At 45.2% G+C, this 19,484-nt stretch overlaps 1 protein-coding gene across 1 annotated transcript in view; it reads left to right on the top strand.

Annotated features, from left to right (window-relative positions):
* The window catches only part of angpt4 (angiopoietin 4), a 34,031-nt gene extending 25,527 nt beyond the window's left edge, over positions 1-8,504 (top strand). Inside the window, exons 5-9 of the mRNA XM_066702070.1 lie at positions 1,006-1,121; positions 1,345-1,446; positions 2,377-2,543; positions 4,644-4,774; positions 6,692-8,504. Of these exons, the coding sequence (XP_066558167.1) occupies positions 1,006-1,121; positions 1,345-1,446; positions 2,377-2,543; positions 4,644-4,774; positions 6,692-6,852 (677 nt within the window). The 3' untranslated portion in view covers positions 6,853-8,504. The remainder of the gene's footprint in view (positions 1-1,005; positions 1,122-1,344; positions 1,447-2,376; positions 2,544-4,643; positions 4,775-6,691) is intronic.
* Positions 8,505-19,484: the final 10,980 nt, after the last annotated feature.

The following is a 19,484-nucleotide window of genomic DNA, read 5'->3' as shown; positions in this document are numbered from 1 at the left end:
TGACTTGGCGCCCCAATACAGGGCAAGACTGGCCACTTTAACACTTGAAAACTTGATTTAATCTTGTTCACAACTTGGTTTTGCAAAGGTTTTCCAGTGGCAAAGGTTGTGCCTGTCACAGCCCTGTGGTCTCCCTGACAATTACAGAGTTATGGAGTGTTTGCTCTTCCCAAGGATTTCTTGAGCTGATTGAAAAGAGTTGGATTGACTTCAACATCTGGGAGTTTTAGATAGCCCCCTTCTGATCCCCAAATCAAACCCCTTGACGCCAAGCTTTCTTTATTCAGAATGTGTGTCATGGCCTGTTTACAGACTCATTCTCCACATACAAATACAACTGCTTTCAATTAGGACTTGACGAATGGTTATTTTAGATTTGGAAACAAGCTATGACTGTGCAGAACAGCTTAAAAATCCAGCCGAGCTTCTGTCAGCAGGACCTGAAAGCGAGTGATACACAAAAGTGAATGCTCTTAGAAGTTCAGAAACAGATCCCTACTTGCACTTCAATCTCTGATTTACATTAAAATAATGCCTACAGCTGAGCCCAAATGGGGTCAGATTATATCGGCCATTTGAAATGTTTTAAACATTCCAAGCTGTTTGGGAAAATGCTAAGTAAGGCACTGATGATCAAGGAGAAGAATCTTCTGTGGTCCCAGCTCTGATGAAACACAGAGCCCAATGGCAGCATCCCCAGTTTCACACTGACATTCTGTCATTGACTAGAAGAGATGCAGAAATTCCTAAAAATCTGCCCCCCCCCCAAATAAACAACAAAAAAACAAATCTTATCACCAGTTCATCTTTTGTTGACTCAGAAGGGATATTTTATGTGGAATGCACATTTGTGTTTAAGGGGATTTTTTTGCTGAGTCAAATTAAAATGTCTTTAATGATCAAAACCCCTCTATTCCCTCTGGAGGCATTCAGTGCTGTTCTGCAGCCGTGCTGTGCAGAGAGTGGTTGTACTGTTGGTAACGTGGTGTGCTCTATTGTGAACAGTGACCCTGAAGCAGGACGACAGGACGTTCAGAGACTGTGCGGAGGCCTACAGTGCTGGGCACAATGTCAGTGGAGTCTACACCATCCACATTGCCAACATGACAGAACCCACCAAGGTAAGATCAACTAGTGGGGCATTTACACTGGGAAGAAGTCAACAATAACTAGAATAAACCTGAGATGTGTTTTAGTTACCAGAAGAAATCATATACATACACACACAACAGTTACACTCCACTCTGTGAGTCGACTGATTGCTAAACCCATTCTGTTGAAGAGGTTCCTGGCAGTATGGGCATTGCAGGTTTGGGTTGGTCCATTCAGGTGTGTGTTGTGCAGGTATTCTGTGACATGGAGACCGGCGGAGGTGGATGGACGGTGTTTCAGCGCAGAGTCAATGGCAGCGTGGACTTCCAGAGGACGTGGAGAGAGTACAAAATGGTAAATACCCACCAGTCATGACTCACACACTTTGTCCAAATGATTCACTGGAAGTATATGGTAATATGCAAACACACACTCGCTGTTTCTGCCAGGTATGGGTAGAGGGGTATGTACATATCCTGCCAGGGAGATAAAATGTCCACTTGAGTCTTAAAGATCTGAAAACAAGAGAAGACAGTCTTTGGTTTTTTTTCCCAGTTATCATCACCAGTTGGCACCAGCCCACGAATATCACACAGCCTACATCACTGCTGCAACATTGTTCATTGGGTGTCACAACAGGATATGAGATTCAAACCATTCTAGTGTTGTCTGTTCCCTGCTTTTCCCACACTTCATATACACAAACTTGACAGATAGGTGCCACAAAGTACAGTCAATTTAAAAATATTCTGATTCTGTTAATTCTTTGCCTAATATACGCTGGGGGGAAAATAGGGGGAGGGGGGCTTCAAAATATATTTTATCTTGAATCTCTTGGGAAGAGAAACTTGATCAATCTGGTTAATTTAACAACAGCTGCTGTGAGTGACGGAGATGCTGTGCAAACATCTGCAGCCAAAAATATGTCAATACCATATCTCTCGCCTGTCCCCCTTCCTCCCCCGTGTCTGCGGTGGAACAGGGAGATATGTCACACCAACACATCTGTCACAACATGAGGGGTCACGGCAAGCACACGAGAGAAGGGATGGGAGAGGGTGAAAAATGATAACAGTAGTCTTTTTTTTTCCAATGGGTCAAAAAGACATTAATTTACAGAACTGTATGATCAATCAGGGATGATAAATGTCACATAGGCCAAATACACACAACTTATTTCTCAATTTTACTGTCTTTTACTTTACAAGTCCACATCTCAGTCAAATACTACTGTTCCCAGCCTCCTCCTTCACCTTCTTCTGCTCCATGTGTCTTTGCTGGCAGGGTTTCGGCAGCCCCTCTGGGGAGCACTGGTTGGGAAACGAGGCGTTGTACTTCCTCACAAGCCAGGGCTCTTACTCGCTGCGGGTCGAGCTGACGGACTGGGAGGGCAACGTGCCGTACTCGCAGTATGAGAGGTTCCAGCTGGGCAGTGAGAAGCAGCACTACAGGTACCACGAAACAACACGCTCTCTGCACCAGAGTTGGGAAAAAAAACATTGCACACTCCTTTCAGTCCTTTGCCTAATCTGGTTAAATATGAATGAGAAAGTACTTGTTCGCTTAGAGAAATGTAGCCCTCACTTTTACATCTCTGAAATAAGTTAGTAAATAAATGAACAAATTAATGAATTACAAAGGGATTTCTGTCACTTGCGTCAGTGTGTGTTTGTCATCGAGCTCCGGGGCAACACAGAGTTAAGACTGATTGTCTGAGGAAGGGAGAAGAAGGAAAACAAAAATGCTACAATTACAAGTGAATGGAAATAATGGAGGAAATCTGACCTGTTTATTTGGATTGATTTTTACATCTGCTTGTGGGGGCCATGGAACAGAGCAGGCAGAGCACAAATACGTGCATCATGTGCTGCTGACACACCTTGGAATAGGATGTAGGATGTAGGCTTGTGGTTTCTTTCCAGTTTATAATCTATGTTTTTGGCAGTCCAGCATTCCCAGCCATCCCCTCTGTTAGTCACTGGTACATACAAAACAGCCAAACACAGTCACCAGAGTCACCATTCTAAGCTGAAACACACTTTGGGTGGCATCATTTTAAACTTCATTCTTGATTTTCTTAAATGAAAATAATAGAAAACCCTGGACAACATGCAGACTGTCATACCTTTGGCAGTTGTATGTAACTCAGTCTGCCTCACAGGGGATACAGATACGATCTGCGTTATAATACTTTTAGGATTACAGTCGTCAAGGTTTTAACTTTTAATGGAAACTGGGATGGTCACTGTGTTTATTGTGCATTTAAACAAACTAACAAAACCACAAATGCACATAATTAGAAATATCAGATTTAAAGTCTTTGCTTTTTGTTGTTATTGAAAAAATCAAATCCTATCCTTTGGGTATGATTGTATAATAATATTCTGATTGCGTGTAATTAGAGATGCATTTCTACAGTAAGTGAATTTACAGTACTGATAGGAAGACAGTGGGTAAATGTTTTTACTGAGCTAAGACCACAATCGAGAGAGGACATGTTTTCAGCAGGGTCCCCATTACCTGATACAGCACACGTATTCCTAGAATTATCCTTCTGGCTGTTTGGTTCCTTTCAAAGTATTTGTTTAGAGCATCTGCTTTTCAAATCACAGAAATATGTTGCACATTGAGGTGAAAGTATTTGTAAGGCTGACGGGAGCCTTTCACGGGTTCTGCTATATAAACCCGCATATTTTGAAGGTTATAATACAGTACAGTAGGCAAACATCAGAAATGATCACTTTGTTTGGAAGTAGAATGTGAAACTTCATTTTTCTTTTGGGGAGGTTATGTAAAGAAGGGCACACACTCGAACTGTGCAGATTTTCCGAAGCGGTTTTAACTCATTTATACAACCTGTCTGCATGTCTTTGAAATTAAGTGGATGCAGGCAGCAGCTTCTAAATACATCTCCTTCTCTGAGCTACTCGATCAGATAACAGCATAAAAACTCCCCTGGAAGCCGCCTGTGATTGCACTCCCTCAGTGCTGCACTTTCCCTTTCAAAACGCAGCGCACAGCCCACACAGGCCTCGCAGTGCAAGACTCGGAGGAACCTCATGCACAGACTTTTGTGTGTGTGTCGGTTGCATTCAGAATTAAATTAAGATCCATCCACAAGTGAAGGTGGGTCCGACTTCAATCAGATCCAGACTGGGTTACTCACATGCTCTGATTCTAAAAATGAAACTGCCTGATAAGGGGAACACTTTATTGTGAGCATGTTGTAGACATTTTATAAAATGATGTGGCATTTATTAAATATATCTTATCTCGGTCATATTTTTCTGACGCACTAAACAGGGTTTGAATAGCATTCATACATTCAATACAGATACATTAACAGCGTCATAGCTTATATATATATTATTATGTAGCTATTTATATATGGTAAATAATATATAGATGTATGGGTAACATGGGTAAAATAAAATTCTATTTTAAAAATCCCCCGGGATTCCTGCAGATATCTTGTAATATATCTTTGACAATCTCACCGGGCGGATGCACATGCCATTCCCATCCCAGTGTGTGCTCTCTCTGTTTCCCAGGCTGTTCCTGAAGGGCCACAGCGGCACAGCGGGGCAGCAGAGCAGCCTGGTGGCCCACGGCGCAAGCTTCAGCACCCGGGACTCTGACAATGACAACTGCCTGTGCAAGTGTGCGCTCATGCTGACCGGAGGTGAGAGTCCCGTCCCTCACTGTGCTGTGGCCCGGTCCATGTTTGATATATATTGCACTTTTGCGACACATTTTAGAGAGAGGGAAGGGGGAGCCACAAGACAGTCATGACCACAGAGAAAAACTGTAGGGCAGAGAGCACATATACATTATTGGTAAAACTGAAGTTCAGGGTACGGAAACAGCAATTTGTAATGGCATAATAACCAAACTTTTAACCCTGATTTTTTGTTAATAACAAGCAATTAATGATCAGATCAACACTGCACTGACAAGTACTTCATGAATTCCAGGGTGTAAAGTATCTATAAATGCAATATGTGTACTACAGGCCACAGTGTTACTATTATAAAATAGCAGCCTAAATAAACATTACAAAATCACATGGATTGGCATGAGACTCTCATAATATTCATATATAAATATATATTATTTAAAACAAAAAAAGACTATTGTTTGAAAAATGATAACTAAAGAAAAAAGTAGACGAGAAAATTCTCAGAAAATGAGGTGTTTGAGTTCTGACGCCTTTAGGGGCAGCATAATGTGGTTAAGCGTTTAGTTTCAGCTGATTGTCTGTGCTGTTTCACTGCACCTCTGACCTCAGCTGTCTGCCTGCCAGCACTCAGAGCATGTCCAGGAGACCAATAATAAAAGTTCACAGCGAGACCTTAATAACTTGAGCCCTGGAATTCTGTTCTAATCGTGAATGAATGATCGTTCCGCCTGTCCTGTGGTTAGAATCGCCTCTCAATACTGGTCCCAGTGCAGTGCTGGGAAGTCAGAGTCAGTCCCTTCACAGCTGAACTATGCTATTGATACTAACGTTGGGAGGACAATATAAATATTTTAAGAATATTAAGTTGCAGGTCAAAAACCCTATACAATAATACAAAATTGCAAGGAGGAATTCTAATAATTGCTTCACCTCTAGTAATCCAGTGGATCTGTTTAAAGAAGGGGTCCATCACTTTACATGGCATTGTCATGAAGGATTTGTCCGATCTCTAATCTGCTCTCTGGGAATTATGTAAAATACATCAGGGATCAAACTTTTTAATTACTCATAGCTTTTCAAAGGGATCAATAATCAAGAATATTTACTCTTCAACAGAAGAAGTAATAGGACTGACCTCATGTCAACCCGGGAAGAAATAGATTTTTAATATGGCAATTTCTGACTGCTTTCGAACGTTACTGTAACTAATTGCTCCGGCACAGCTGGAGGCCTTTGAAGGATTTGCGCTGTTTGCATAGTAATTCATAATCTAACCACTTAGAATGGGAAAAAAAAGAGGGGGAAAATGAATAACATTCAACACGTCTCATCCAAGCTAAACAGCAATTCAGTAAAAGGGTATTAAATTAATCAGAGATGAATTATAGTATCTCTCTTTGGGGAAAAATGGATTCCTGCAGTACGATTATAGTGCGCTTTGAAAATAAATAAGCTCAGCACTTCACCTACTGCTCCTGCCATTGATACAGAGGCTCTGAGGTGAATTCGAAGAGAGATATGTCCGCACCAGCACCTCTCTCATGTACCGCACTGCCAGCGTTTAGTGTGAGGAACGGCTCTGCACTGAAGGTGTCAAAGGCTGTTTAATGGACTTTAATCAATGCGGGCTTGACTTTGGGGATGGAAAGTCCGCAGCTCTGACCGGCCCTGTGAGTGAAAGACAGACAATACCCATCTGGCAGGAAGGAGACTAGCAGGACACTGTGAAATATATACAGTCTCTGTGGGACACACAGGGGCCGCTGTATCCAGTGGACACTATCATAAAGCAGTGCTTGTAGCTGAGAGATACTACATCCGGATAGACGATTACATTATCACCAGTAAATAGGCGAAGCAGTCCACTCACAGGGTTTTTACTCAGGTAGTTTGTGCTGACTCTCTGACTTTGTGTTGCAGGGTGGTGGTTTGACGCCTGCGGTCTCTCCAATCTCAACGGCATGTACTACCCGGCCGGGCACAACATCCGGAAGCTGAACGGCATCAAGTGGCATCACTTCCGAGGGCCCAGTTACTCCCTGCGGGCCACCGCCATGATGGTCCGGCCCTCGGAGTTCTGAACAGAGGGATTGGGGGTGCCCGGCTGCAATAGCACAAGGCAACCGGCACACTGAATCAAACTAAAAAATATGAACCAGTCAGACTCACTCACTCATTCACTCACTCTCTCACTCCGCCCTCTGTCTGGCTGCACTACCGATGGGTGCTGAAGTGAAACCAGCGACGGCAGAGCCAGCGAGAGCCTGGGGGAAGACAGGGTGATCCCACACCAACATGGCTCATCCCTAATCCCGCACCTGTGTCACTCACCACGGCTCGGAACGCACAACAGCGTCAGAACTCATTGGCTCAGCGCTGACGTTGGCTGTGCAAGTCTGCATGTACACAGGAGCATTGATGGGATGTGTGTTGCAGTAGTACAGAATTGAGCTGCAGAGCACACTGACCCGGCAGCACTGTCAAAATGACTCCCCCCTCCACTAGGAATAAAGTGGGGGAATGCTGGGTACCTGCAGTCCGCCAGGAGCCCGGGGCAACGACCTCAGCGTGACTGTTGTGAATAGACTCCCTTATCTTGTGGTATCGGCAGGACAGACCTCCTGTGACACTCATAGGCAAGCAGTTTTATGTTGTAGAGGATCCTTCCGTCCTCTGTCGTCACAGTCATGTGGTTGTTAGACACATTTACTTTCCTTTAAAAATAATAAAAGTGTGATTGTTATATTAATTATTTTATCAGCTTTCTTTTTGTATTCTTGTAGATTGTGTGGTTACCAGGAGGCAATGTATAGTCTAATAATCTCAGTAGCCTGATAACAACATACTACTTTCTTTGTCTTTAAATGCTTTGCCTGCTTTTGGTTGTTATAATTGGCACTGCTATGTAAGTGCGGAGATCACTATATTTTATTATCTACACACATTCCCTCTGTTACTGGGAGGATGTGGATAGCTTCTTCCTCATCTGCTTTTTCTATTATCTTCAGTTCCCATGTCTTTTATAAGAGAGGTCTTTGGCCAGACCTAGCAGCTCGTGAATCGATGTACAGCACAGACAGGCTGGACAGAAGCACGATGGATGGTATTCATTTCATATAACGAAAAATAATTAATCACGATGGAATGCTGTGTTTGTTTTCTTGTTTCACTTTTAATCAGCACCGATTCAGGCTTAATTGATTTAGCATGAAGATTAACAGCAAGGAATAGCTTAAAATGGATGAATATTGTGTACAAATTACTCTGATTTTGCTAATATTTTTACATATGTATTATTGTGTCAACTGTATTAAGAAGCTCTTTGCCTCTTAAATGCATCATGTATTGTTTTGTATCCCATTTATCCAATTCAAATGTTGTAATAACTGGACTTTTTTCATATTTAAAAGAGAAAGGATGATTGTTAAAATGCTTTTAAAACATAGTGTTTGTCTGCCAGTTGTTTTCCTTCTTTCTAATGGCATGTGGTTGATTTACAAGCTTATGTCGAAAGTGTAATAGTTTGCAGTTATGTGAATCTTTATATTTACATTATATGTTTGAGCAGTCGTGAGTTTAAAGAGCAGATGTTTATTTGTTGCTTTATATTCTGAAGTTGCACTTTATGACTTATTAAGACATACAAAACAGAAGAGAAAGACTGATTTCTGGTGTACAGCCAACAGAGACAGCTTTTATAAAGTACAGAAGCAATAAAGACATTTTGGTTTTATTTTTTTGTATTACATTAATCTCTTTTTTTATTACTTTTTTGAAAAATAAAATGTTTGATGAAGAAGTAGCACATGCGGTCTTCATTAAAACAAGCATTATTACGGTCATGTCCAAAAAAGAAAATTGAGAATGTCCATTTGTATATTTATATGCAGTGTGTGTGTGTACATGCGTGTGTGTGTGTGTGTGTATGTGTGTGTGTGTGTGTGTGTGGAAAGGCAGGTTTCATCTGTATTTGTAAATGTAGTCATTGTTCTGGGGAAAACAAACCACACCGTTATTTAGACATTAACAAAATAGACCCAACTTGGGCACTTGTTGAACAAAGAAAATCAAGAACCAAAGTTACAAATTAAAGAAAGAAAGGAAGGGAAAAGGAACAGGGAGCACTTGTGTCGCAGGCTATCGTATGGCGCTGTGTGGCTCAGGGAACAGCGCTGAGAACACAGAGTCCCGGGTTCCTGCCTCTGAACAGCAGCCAGCACATTCTGGAAATAAATCAAAATAAACGAAAAGGCAAGTCTTGCCCGTTATTATGAGATATGCTGAGTTCGCAGAGAAACTTTCCTTCAAAGAGGCAAAGTAAGTGTAGATCATTTTCTTATGTAGAAACATACATCTTCCTTGTGGATGCAGCCGTGTGCAAGTCGAACTTATAGGGGCTGGCATCCATTACTAACATGTAGAACAGCAGACCTGCTAACTGCGCATGAAGGCTCAGAATAAACAAGGACCATGTTCAAAATAATTCATCATGACCACTTTGAACATTCAAGTATATCATTATAACTCTGTACATTTATGCTTATTAATTGCAATTTGTGAGCACTAGAAATAGTAAGTAATACTTGCAAGAAAATATGAACCAAATCTAATAAAAAAAAAAAAAACACATCAGAAACCATTTTTAAAAGGTCAAACTGAATTCTTTAACACCAGCCAACATAAATACAGGCACCAGAAATATGCTGTTGTAAAAAAATGTCTTTATTTTTCCTGTAAATATGTTGGTGAAATGTGTCCCAATTCTGGCACAATCAACTGGCTGATATTCTCACAAGTGAGTAGAGCAACTCAGTGAGTGTCCAAGGAGAGCATTGCAGAGGCAACCTGCTTAGGTTCGGAAAGGTTTTCTCAGTGTCCGTTGACTGAGAGCGATATTACATCTGTTGACACATCTCTCTTAGCAATGCATGTTCGTCTTACATCACTATTGTTTGCATGCTAATATAGTGCCAGTGTATGTACTGTCTGTATTGTTATGTTAGTACACCACTGCCTTCATCTGCATCTACAAATCTCACAGGCACTGATAAGCCTTAAAATAATTACAGAAATACGGAAATGCATGTGAACGATTTTACTCTTCCGGGTCGCACAAACATGCAGTTCCCTTTCAAATCGAAAGACAGCCATAACCAAATGGGAAGAGCCTTCTGACTTGCCAATCATTGAAAGCATGTACCAAAGCTGCCCAATAGGGGCCCTGCTGGCGGCAGGAAGACCCGCCCCTGGCGTCTGTGAAAAGTATCCTCCTGACTGCAGCTCCCTGACATTTCTTTTTTTACATGCCTGTGATTGTGCTTGATTGCATTTTCGCTTGCCATCACCTTTAAAGCTTGAGAAGTGTACTCTTCGGAGTTCGGTTTAATATTTGCTATCCTCTATTATTTCCAATTTTTTGCCTCTTCGAAGGTCTTTTATTCTTAATTGCATCTCTTCGGAGGTAAGTGTGCGGTGGGAGTTTCGCTCGGATGCGGCCTCGGTCCCTCCACTGAGATCCGTTGTACGATTTACCTCCTGTACCATTCATTCTTCTTTAACAGATTCAAGTGGCGTAAGGAGAGGAAAAAGGAAGGAGACTACTCCGCTGGAGCAGCCTCCCTGCGGCTGGTCGACAGACCATACTGCTCTAATCCTCCGGATTGTCTCGACCTCTGTCGGCGGACTTTAAACCGCTTGACATGTCGAGAACGGCGCTCAACACACCAACTCTAAGTCGACCTCGACCAACATCAACATCAACCAACCTCGTTGATCACTCTTCTGTCCATATCAACCAACTCTATTGATTCCTCAACCTCTCTGTCACATCAATAATGGAATTCCACCCCCCGTCCATCCCTTATCTACCTCGACCAACCTTGGAAACGGCGCGAACCCCTTGTGAGTCTCTCTCTGCAAAGACAGAACAGGTGGCGCTCATCTTCTCCACAAGCTTCACCAGCAAAGGTGCAGTCTATCTCCCTCTCTCCCAAAAGGAGAGCGCGCTCCCCCAGACAAAGGTCCCCGAGAGCGAGACACTCCCACTCCAGGTCATCCAGACTCTCCATTCCGCGGACTCCTCCACGCCGCAGGAGACAGGAAGTGGAAGGGTGCAACAGTGCTTAAGCAGTTCAGGGAGACGAGACACAGGCTGGACTCCCAGCAGCAGATACTAAACACTGTGGTGGTGTGACTTCCACTGGAAGAGGATGCTCACCACCTCCCACTGCTGCCACCACCACTACCACTGCCACCGTAAGAAGCGTTGTCCTATGTGGCATCGCGCTCGGACATATCGGATCCTCCATCTTTCACAGAGGAGACTGAGGTGGTAAGTTCGTTATCAGAGCACTTTCAGGGGCCGAGCATGGAATTTAAGCCCTGATGAGACGTGTGGCTATGGCAGCGGATGTTCCGTGGTGCCCCCAGGAAGAGGTTCCGAAAAATCGTCTCTTGAGGGAGAAGACCACTAAACCTGCGGAGACCCTTCCCCTCCTTGACAATAACCTGGACATTGTGCAATCCACGTGCAAGGGACTGGGATCTTTCCCACTGATAGGGGTGTCCAGGCTGGTGCAGGTGAATGGAATATTAGGCAAAGATCCACTTTGCCATAATTAACAATGCAGAACCAACGACACTATGCTGAAGAAAGCTTATCCTGCGGAGACTTCAGCGGTCCGTGCCAATAACGCACAGGCCATCCTGAATCTGTACATGGGTCACCTGATGGGACACCTGAGGGAGCTTCAGTCTATGGCAGATGTGGAGGAAATGGAGCTGGTCAATGCTGACATGACTGACTTGCTATGAGGTGAAGGAGACAGTGTCCAAATATGCTGATCTCCAACAGGCTAGATGGCAGCCACAGCAGCGCCTATGGGACTCCGAACAATCCAACAGTCCTTGGCCGAAGCAGGGGAGGCCTCAACCCAGGCCACAACAGTCCAGTGGCTCGCAGCCTGAGCAGCGCCAAAGAAGCCAGCCGCAGGTGAGAGGGAAGAATATGCTCTCCGGCAGGAAGCCTAAGGGCAAGGCAGACACCCCTGAAGGGACTCGGCCACCATCGCCAACCACACCCCACCCCACCCAGAGACCGACCGGACTCGACCAATGGCAAGCCTGCATCCAGGACTCCTCGGTGCAAATGACGATGACCCACGGATTAGCCCTCCAATTCCACTCTGGCCACCCCTCTTCAGTAGCTGACCACTACTGTCAGATGTGCCGAAGGGCTCATGCTCTCTCCCAGGAGATTGCTGTGATGCGAGAGAAACGAGTGATAAGACGAGTTGCCGACGAAGAATCTCGAGCAGGCTTCTACTTCCTGGTGCAGAAGAAGGACAGAGGCTTCAGGCCCATTCACGATCTGAGGGGCCTCAACATGTTTCTGAAGAAAAGACCCTTCTGCATGTTGACTGTGCAGCGTATCCTTCAGTCCATCCGGCTGGGCGACTGGTTCACGTCAACAGACCTCGGGGACACTTCCACGTCCCCATCCTCCCAGCACACAGGAAATACCTGCGCTTCGCCTTTCAGGACCATGAGTTCAACGTGCTGCCATTCCGCCTTTCATTGGCTCCCCGAACATTCTTGAAGTGCATGGACGCGTCCTTGGCCCCCCTCAGGACAAAGGGGATAAGGATCCTGAACTACCTGGACGACTGGCTGGTGTGCACAGACTCCAGGCTTCAGGCGGAGGAACATACAGCAGAGGTCATACGTCATGAGACTGCACTGGGTCTCGCAGTTCACACAGAGAAAAGCCCCCTCGATCTCACACAGACGGTGGACTTCTTGGGAATGAAGCTGGACTCTCAAAAAATGCTTGCCTACCTGTCCAGAGACAGGATCGAGTCGTTGGAGAAATGCCTGGCATCATTCAGAAGGGCATCGATTCTCCAGCTGGTCAATTTTCAAAAACTGTTGAGGCTGATGGCAGCCGCCTCGAATAGCCATTGCAAAGCTGGGTAAACACCCACAAGCTACACCCAGCGAGACATAAACACCCACTGACAGTGACCTCAACGTGCTGGCAGGCATTGTCCTGGTGGAGAAATCGGAAAAATCTGCGCCTCGCCCCCCCCCTTGGATGCCCACACAGATGGGAAGTCATCACCACAGACGTCTCCAGAACAGGCTGTGGTGCTGTCTGGAATGGGATGGGAGACCAAGGAGTGTGGAGTGGCCTCTGGTCAGCCGTGCACAGGAGCAGCAAGCAGTGCGACTGGCACTGCACCACTTTCACCATGGTCTGGCAGGCAAACACGTGCTGGTTCAGACGGACAACACGTCAGTGGTGGCCTACATCAATGTGAAGACTTCTTCTGTGGGCGCAAGACAATCTCTGCTCCATATGGTTAATACACCTGCTGTGCGTGTCCAATACAGCGGCGGACATTCTCTCCCGGGGAGGTCTGGACAGCTCAGAGTGGAGACTGAATCCTCAGGTGGTGGAGCAGATCTGGAAGAGGCTAGGACGAGCTCTGGTCGACCTCTTCGATACACAGGCAATGACCCACATCCTCTGTGGTTCTCCCTGCAGACGGGAGGCAGCCACCTGGGTGTGGACACCTTTGCCTTCCCCCCACTGCCACTTTTTCCACTGACACTGGAGAGTATTCACCAGGAAGGAGCTCAAGTTCTCCTGATCAGCTCCCAGTGGCCGAGACAATTATGGTTCGCGATGCTGGCACAGATGATCCATGGCAGCTTCCGCTTCGACGGGACTTGCTGAGCTAAGCAGAGGGATTGCTGTGGCACCCCAACCCAGTGCAGCGGCAGTTGTGGGTTTGGCCTCTGAAAGGCACCGCCTGATGTCTCCAGGGGCTTCCTGTTAATGTCATGGAAATGCTGCGGTTGGCCAGGGCCCCCTCCACCAGGGCCCAATATACTTACAAGTGGTCATATCACCCCATATCGACAATCCTGTGCTTCCTGCAGCAGATGCTTGAAGATGGGAAATCTGCATCTATGCTGAAAGTTCATCTGACTGCCATCTCAGCATGCCACGATAACATTGACAATGTCTTACCAGGAGCCCATTTCCTGGTGATCCAGTTTCTGAAGGGTGCGAGATGCTTCAGACCACCGATAAGGGACACAATTCCAGCCTGGGACTTGGAATTAGTGCTGAAAGGACTGAGCAGTGCTCCCTTTGAGACCATCTCCACAATGGAGCTCCACTTCCTCTCGCTCAAGGTGGCCTTCTTTGTAGCGGTAACGTCGGCAAGGAGAATAAGTGAAATTCACGCCTTGTCTGTGGATAAAGCCTGTCTGATCTTCTCGGGAAGCAACGACAGAGTCACTCTCAGGATGAACCTACCCAAGGTAGGTATCCACATACATCGGATAAGGACCGCAGACTACACACACTTTGCCCTGTCCAGGCAATATGCTATATGCGGTGGACTGCGCAGAGCCGCAAATCCGAACAGCTGTTTGTCTGCTATGGTTCCACCACCAGAGGGAGGGCGGTTTCAACACAGCAACTGGCGCACTGGGTGGCAGACACGATCCGGCTCACCTACGAGACTGCTAATGTTCCGATGCCTAAACACATCTCAGCGCACTCAACGAAGGGACAAGCCACGTTGTGGGCTCTTTTTCCCAGTGCCACACTTGAAGATCTGTGCAATGCTGCGACCTGGTCCGGTCAACAGACCTTCACAAGGTTCTAAAGCATCAACATGGCTAACTGGCTGCGCCCCAGCTTGGGTTCCCAGGTACTTCAAACTGCTAGCCCTCAGGCACCGTGAGGCTCTGTTATCCTTGTCATTGTGGGTTTAGGCTTAGTCAGGTGTTAGGACTCGCGACAGCTCTGGTATAGTCTTCCCATTGGGTAATGGCTGTCTTTCGATTTCAAAGGGAACGATTATCATAACCCCGGTTCCCAGAAAAAATAAAGACAGCCATTATTCTTCAGGGGTTGCTCGACCAGACGACCTTATTAATGAAGAAATGGCAGGGAGCTGCAGTCAGGAGGAGACTTTGCACAGACACTGGGGGCGGGTCTTCCTCCTGCAAGCAGGGCCCCTATTGGGCAGCTTCAGTACATGTTTTCAAAGATTGGCAGATCAGAAGGCTCTCCAAATAGGTAATGGCTGTCTTTCTTTTTCAGGGACCGGGGTTATGATAATAACCTATCATTTGAGGTCATAAGCAACCAACTCTTTTTTTCAAGTTTTAAGTATGCTGCTTCAGTATTATCAGCTGTGGTAATGTGTTTTGGCTCCAGAGAGGTTCGGTGTCGGGATGTCGTCATTGACCAAGCAAAACTTGGATCGGGTCTCAGCTTTGCATTATGGATCAAGTGCTGTGATTTTAGGGATAACCTACTGATGGAAGTACTTACATTGATTGCATCTATCCAAAACTGTTATTGACCCGATTATGTGTATCCCCTGTTAGATAATGTAACAAAAGGAGTATTGACAAAAATGTGTAATTTTATTACAGTCAGATCCATGACCGAATGGCAGCAGTCATGAGCACTTTCACTAAGAAAGTACTTTTTCACTCATGCCTTGTTATCAAAACATGGCAAGCTCTAATTAATGGATAACATCATGTTTTCCAAGCAGAAGGAAAATTAAATTCAAAAGCATGAAGATTGAAATCTCTCTCTCTTGCTCTCCTCTCATTTTTTCTTTGCAATCTGGCCAAACGTGAAAAGACACAAAATCAGATTTTTGATCGGAACACTGTAAGCTACAGAGTAAGGTCAATTTTACTTTAGTAAATAATTAGTCAGGTCTTGAAAAGCACCTAATGGATTTCTTTCCCTTTTGGAACGAGAGCGATAGTCTTGGTTCATTTGATCTCAATGTCTTGTGCTCTGATTGTGGCACTGAGGTAACCTGGTTGACATCGTCTGGGGGTGGGAGGTGATTGATGTGGTGGAGCAATGGCTTCCTCCTGTACCTCTGGAATCAGGCCAGTGAGCTGTAACCACACACTGCATGTTGTAAATTAGGTTCAAGAGCAGGGCCAACACCTGCTCCTTCATTACCCAGCCTGTCCAGCTGACCCAGCATCAGGCAAAGACGTCCTGTGACACACCTCCTCGTCAGCCCCTGTCCCTCACACTCCTCAACCATTTTAGTTCACAGGCTTCAGCCAACTTCTTCCTTTGTCTTCCAAACACTTGGTTCAGGTGGGGACTGGGAGAAGGTCCCTACCTCTTGCCAGGCTGCCAGTGTGTGGTTCTGAGCTACAAAGCGGGCCTGTCCTCATGTCCTCATGTCCTGTTCTCTTGAATCGCAGGTTTGCATCAACTTGCTTCTGGAAACTCATTGTAGGCCTGTGGATAAAACACGGAAGAGCTCCAGCACTCAGACCAGGCACAGTGCTGATGAGACCCTACAGTCCACAGACACAGGGCATTCCTTCTTAAAAGTTCAGTAAATCTCTCCAGTAATAGGGTGGATTCACCCAGGTTTTTCCCACCCGTGGCCTTTGTGTTGCTGTGGTTTTCCATGACTTGAGTCAGGGTGTGCTGTACCCGTACCTCTCTGTGATTTTACTTCACTTTCTGACACCCTGCTGCGACTCTCCCAAGGTGAAAAGTGCCCTCGGACTACTCCCTCACTGTGCCGATGCACGCTGCGCTGGCTTTGACCTCTCTTTCAAGGACAGACCCCCCCCACTCCACCAACTCCCACAAGTCATCGCCAATCGGCAGGCGAAATCTACACCAGGATTAATTGCAAAACCTCCAGTTATCTGAGCCCTTATCTACAACACAGCAGCGGGCAGGACGTTGTTTATAGTAAGCTGAGCAGGGCTTGATGGGTGACGTGGAGCTGTTACTACAAAATATTCTGACTGTGAGAACTGCTCTGTCCTGGAGTGCTGACTGGGATTTAATGGTTGTTTACATCTAGTTATAATAATAATAATTATTATTATTATTATTATTATTATTATTATTATTATTAGTAGTAGTAGTAGTAGTAGTAGTAGTAGTAGTAGTAGTAGTAGAGGTATTAATAGTATTTTTTCCAGGTTTAGGGGTTAAATATGAAATGCATCATAAAACCATAAAAATGCGCGTGAGAAAATATATTTAATTTAATATTTAATTTAATATAATATATAGCCTGATAGTAATTTATTATTATTATTATTATTATTATTATTATTATTATTATTATTATTATTATTATTATTATTATGTATCAAGGTTGCTCTTTGCTGGGTTTTCTACAATAAATAGACTGCACAGACTGCACACACTGCAGACCAGCGCTAGAACCAGACACATGTGAACTGTGAATCTTTTGTCAGAAGTTGCCCTCTTGTGGCAGACTGCAATAAGTATTCAGCTCAGCTCTGCTCTCCTGTCAAACATTCTGGCTGCCATGCAAAGATCAGAGCCTTCCTGGTGTGGCGTCTGCTGTCGTCAGTGCGGCACCATGTGTCCAGCCGGGCCGCACCTCCTAGAACCCGCACATTGCATCACGATTTCAACCCTCTGACTCTGACAGAGGATCAATGCACCGAGATTGATCTTACTGGGAATGATTTCACAAAGCCCCCATATAAAATTGGTTATTATTATTATTATTATTATTATTATTATTATTATTATTATTGTTGTTGTTGTTGTTGTTGATGTTTATTTATTTTTTTCCATCGATATAATTTATTTAAATGTTTTAAAATATATATTTTTCCTATACAGGGTGTGTGTCTGCTTCCTCTCCCCTGGGCTAGAGTACAACATCTCTCTTTCCTTCTCTCTCACGGTTGTGTCCCTGGCCATCCCCTGCGCCTCAGTGGCACTGCAGTATGTGGGTAGTTAAGAAAATGTATGCAGGCTCATTGAGAAACGCTTCAGAAGAAAAAAGCATCTTAAAAATTAAACAGCATCTGTCTCATTGCTTTTCGCAATCCATCCCTGACCTCATTTTTCTTTTCTCTTTTTTTTCCACTGGTAATTTCTCCTTCCTCTGGAGGCTCCCGAACAAAATCTAGGTTGCCATTTCTCTCTTTTCCTTTTTTCCTAATTAATCTGCAACCGTTGTTGCACGCCCTCACTCCCACCCCCACCCACAGACACCTTCCCTCGGCAGTACAGCCCCCTGACCAGGTCCTGAGTGGAATTGTACGTGAGTGGAAACATCCGGAGCATGGTCACATCCCCTGCCCACCCGGAGAGGAGCAGGGAGATGGCAGGCACGGACCAGACTCACTGCTCAGAGAGGGGGAGGGGCAGTTAAGTAGGGCAGAAGGTTCTAAACACAGCCATGCTGAATTAATTTAAACCCATAAATAAGTCCATCTCTGCAATTCCAAATATGAGCAAAGCACCTGTAAGAAGACATAATCCTGCCCACATGCCCAAAGCCTCGCCAGAGATATATGGCGAATGGGAAATGTGCACTGGACTTCTGTCTTCTTTCTGTCTGTCTTTCTTTCTTTTCTTCTCTCATTCTCCCCAGCCTATGCATTTCCCGCTGTAGAGAGATGTAGAGATTGGAAACAGCTCCTCTCTCTCTGGCAGGAATTGTTCCTTTGGCAGCCAGGGTGTGACAACCAGCCCATATGAAGTGTGTGTGTGTGTGTGTGCAAAATCACACTAGCAACCAACCACTCCGATATCTTCCTGCAAGACAACCAATCTGTCTCTTAAAATCTGCAAAATTTGCAAAACATGTCTACATGCTCTGAGCAGCAATCACAGAGACCTCTCTCCCTTCCCTACACTCCCCTAGTGTAGGGGGTTCAGAGTGAAAATTCAGCAAGGATCGGTCCGTCCTCCCATTGGCCACGGTGTGGAGGTGCAGATCCCCGCGGAGATCCTGCTCACACCTGCCATGTGCTGTGAGTTTGAGGCGAAGGGGAAATCGCCACACCGGGAGCTTGCTATTTGCAGCACCGTGGAATATAATGATCTATTAATATATCCCTTCTGCCTCACCTCATTAAACAAAAAGTCATGCTTCACTTTAAAAATAGACACGTCTGTGCAGAGCTCTAATAAGAGCTGTCAGTCAGGCAGTCTCCCAATTTCGTCTCACATTTCAAACACTTTTTTATTTTTATTTCAATAAATGACACACACACAGATGGACAACAGTCTAAGGTACAGAGAAGAGCCCATGTTTCAGCCCCTGTAGCCTCTGTTGTGCACATGGCAGTTGCAGAAGTGTGCTGCAAAAACAAAAAAGTGATTATTCATTATAATTTATTTATCCTGTTTTACAGAGGAAATTATGTGCCTACAAAACATGTTCTTAATATAGTTTACTCCCATATATGCATATATGACACATATAACACGTCAGTCTCCTGTGTTCACATAACCTGAACACACGTCCTGCTCGTCCCGGGAGGCGAAGTTGGGCGGATGAGTCCGGGGCAGTGATGTACGGAGTCTGAGGAATGGTGCTGTCAGAGATTCCCCTCCTGCTGCTTCACATGGCAAAATGAGAGCACTGGGCCCACGCACTCCTGCCAGGGGGCGCTGAATGACACAGATCAATTCTAAACAGAGTTAAGCCATCCTGGGCCTTTTTTCCAAAACATAATAAGGGGATATGTATCTCGTGGCAGCTGTCCTGGAGCCATCAACCTCGCGGCATTGGTGAGCTCAGGGTCAGCGCCGTGCCTTGTGGGTCTGGCATGCCTACCTTGTCAACACTGAGCTGTCTTCCTGTCCTACTCCTCCTCTTGCCGATGGCACTGGAGCTGGCAGAGGCATTACGCA

This window comes from Amia ocellicauda, chromosome 4, assembly GCF_036373705.1.
Source record: "Amia ocellicauda isolate fAmiCal2 chromosome 4, fAmiCal2.hap1, whole genome shotgun sequence".
NCBI lineage: Eukaryota > Metazoa > Chordata > Actinopteri > Amiiformes > Amiidae > Amia > Amia ocellicauda.
Note: the sequence above shows the minus strand (reverse complement) of the source record. Positions and strands in the feature narration are given on the sequence as shown.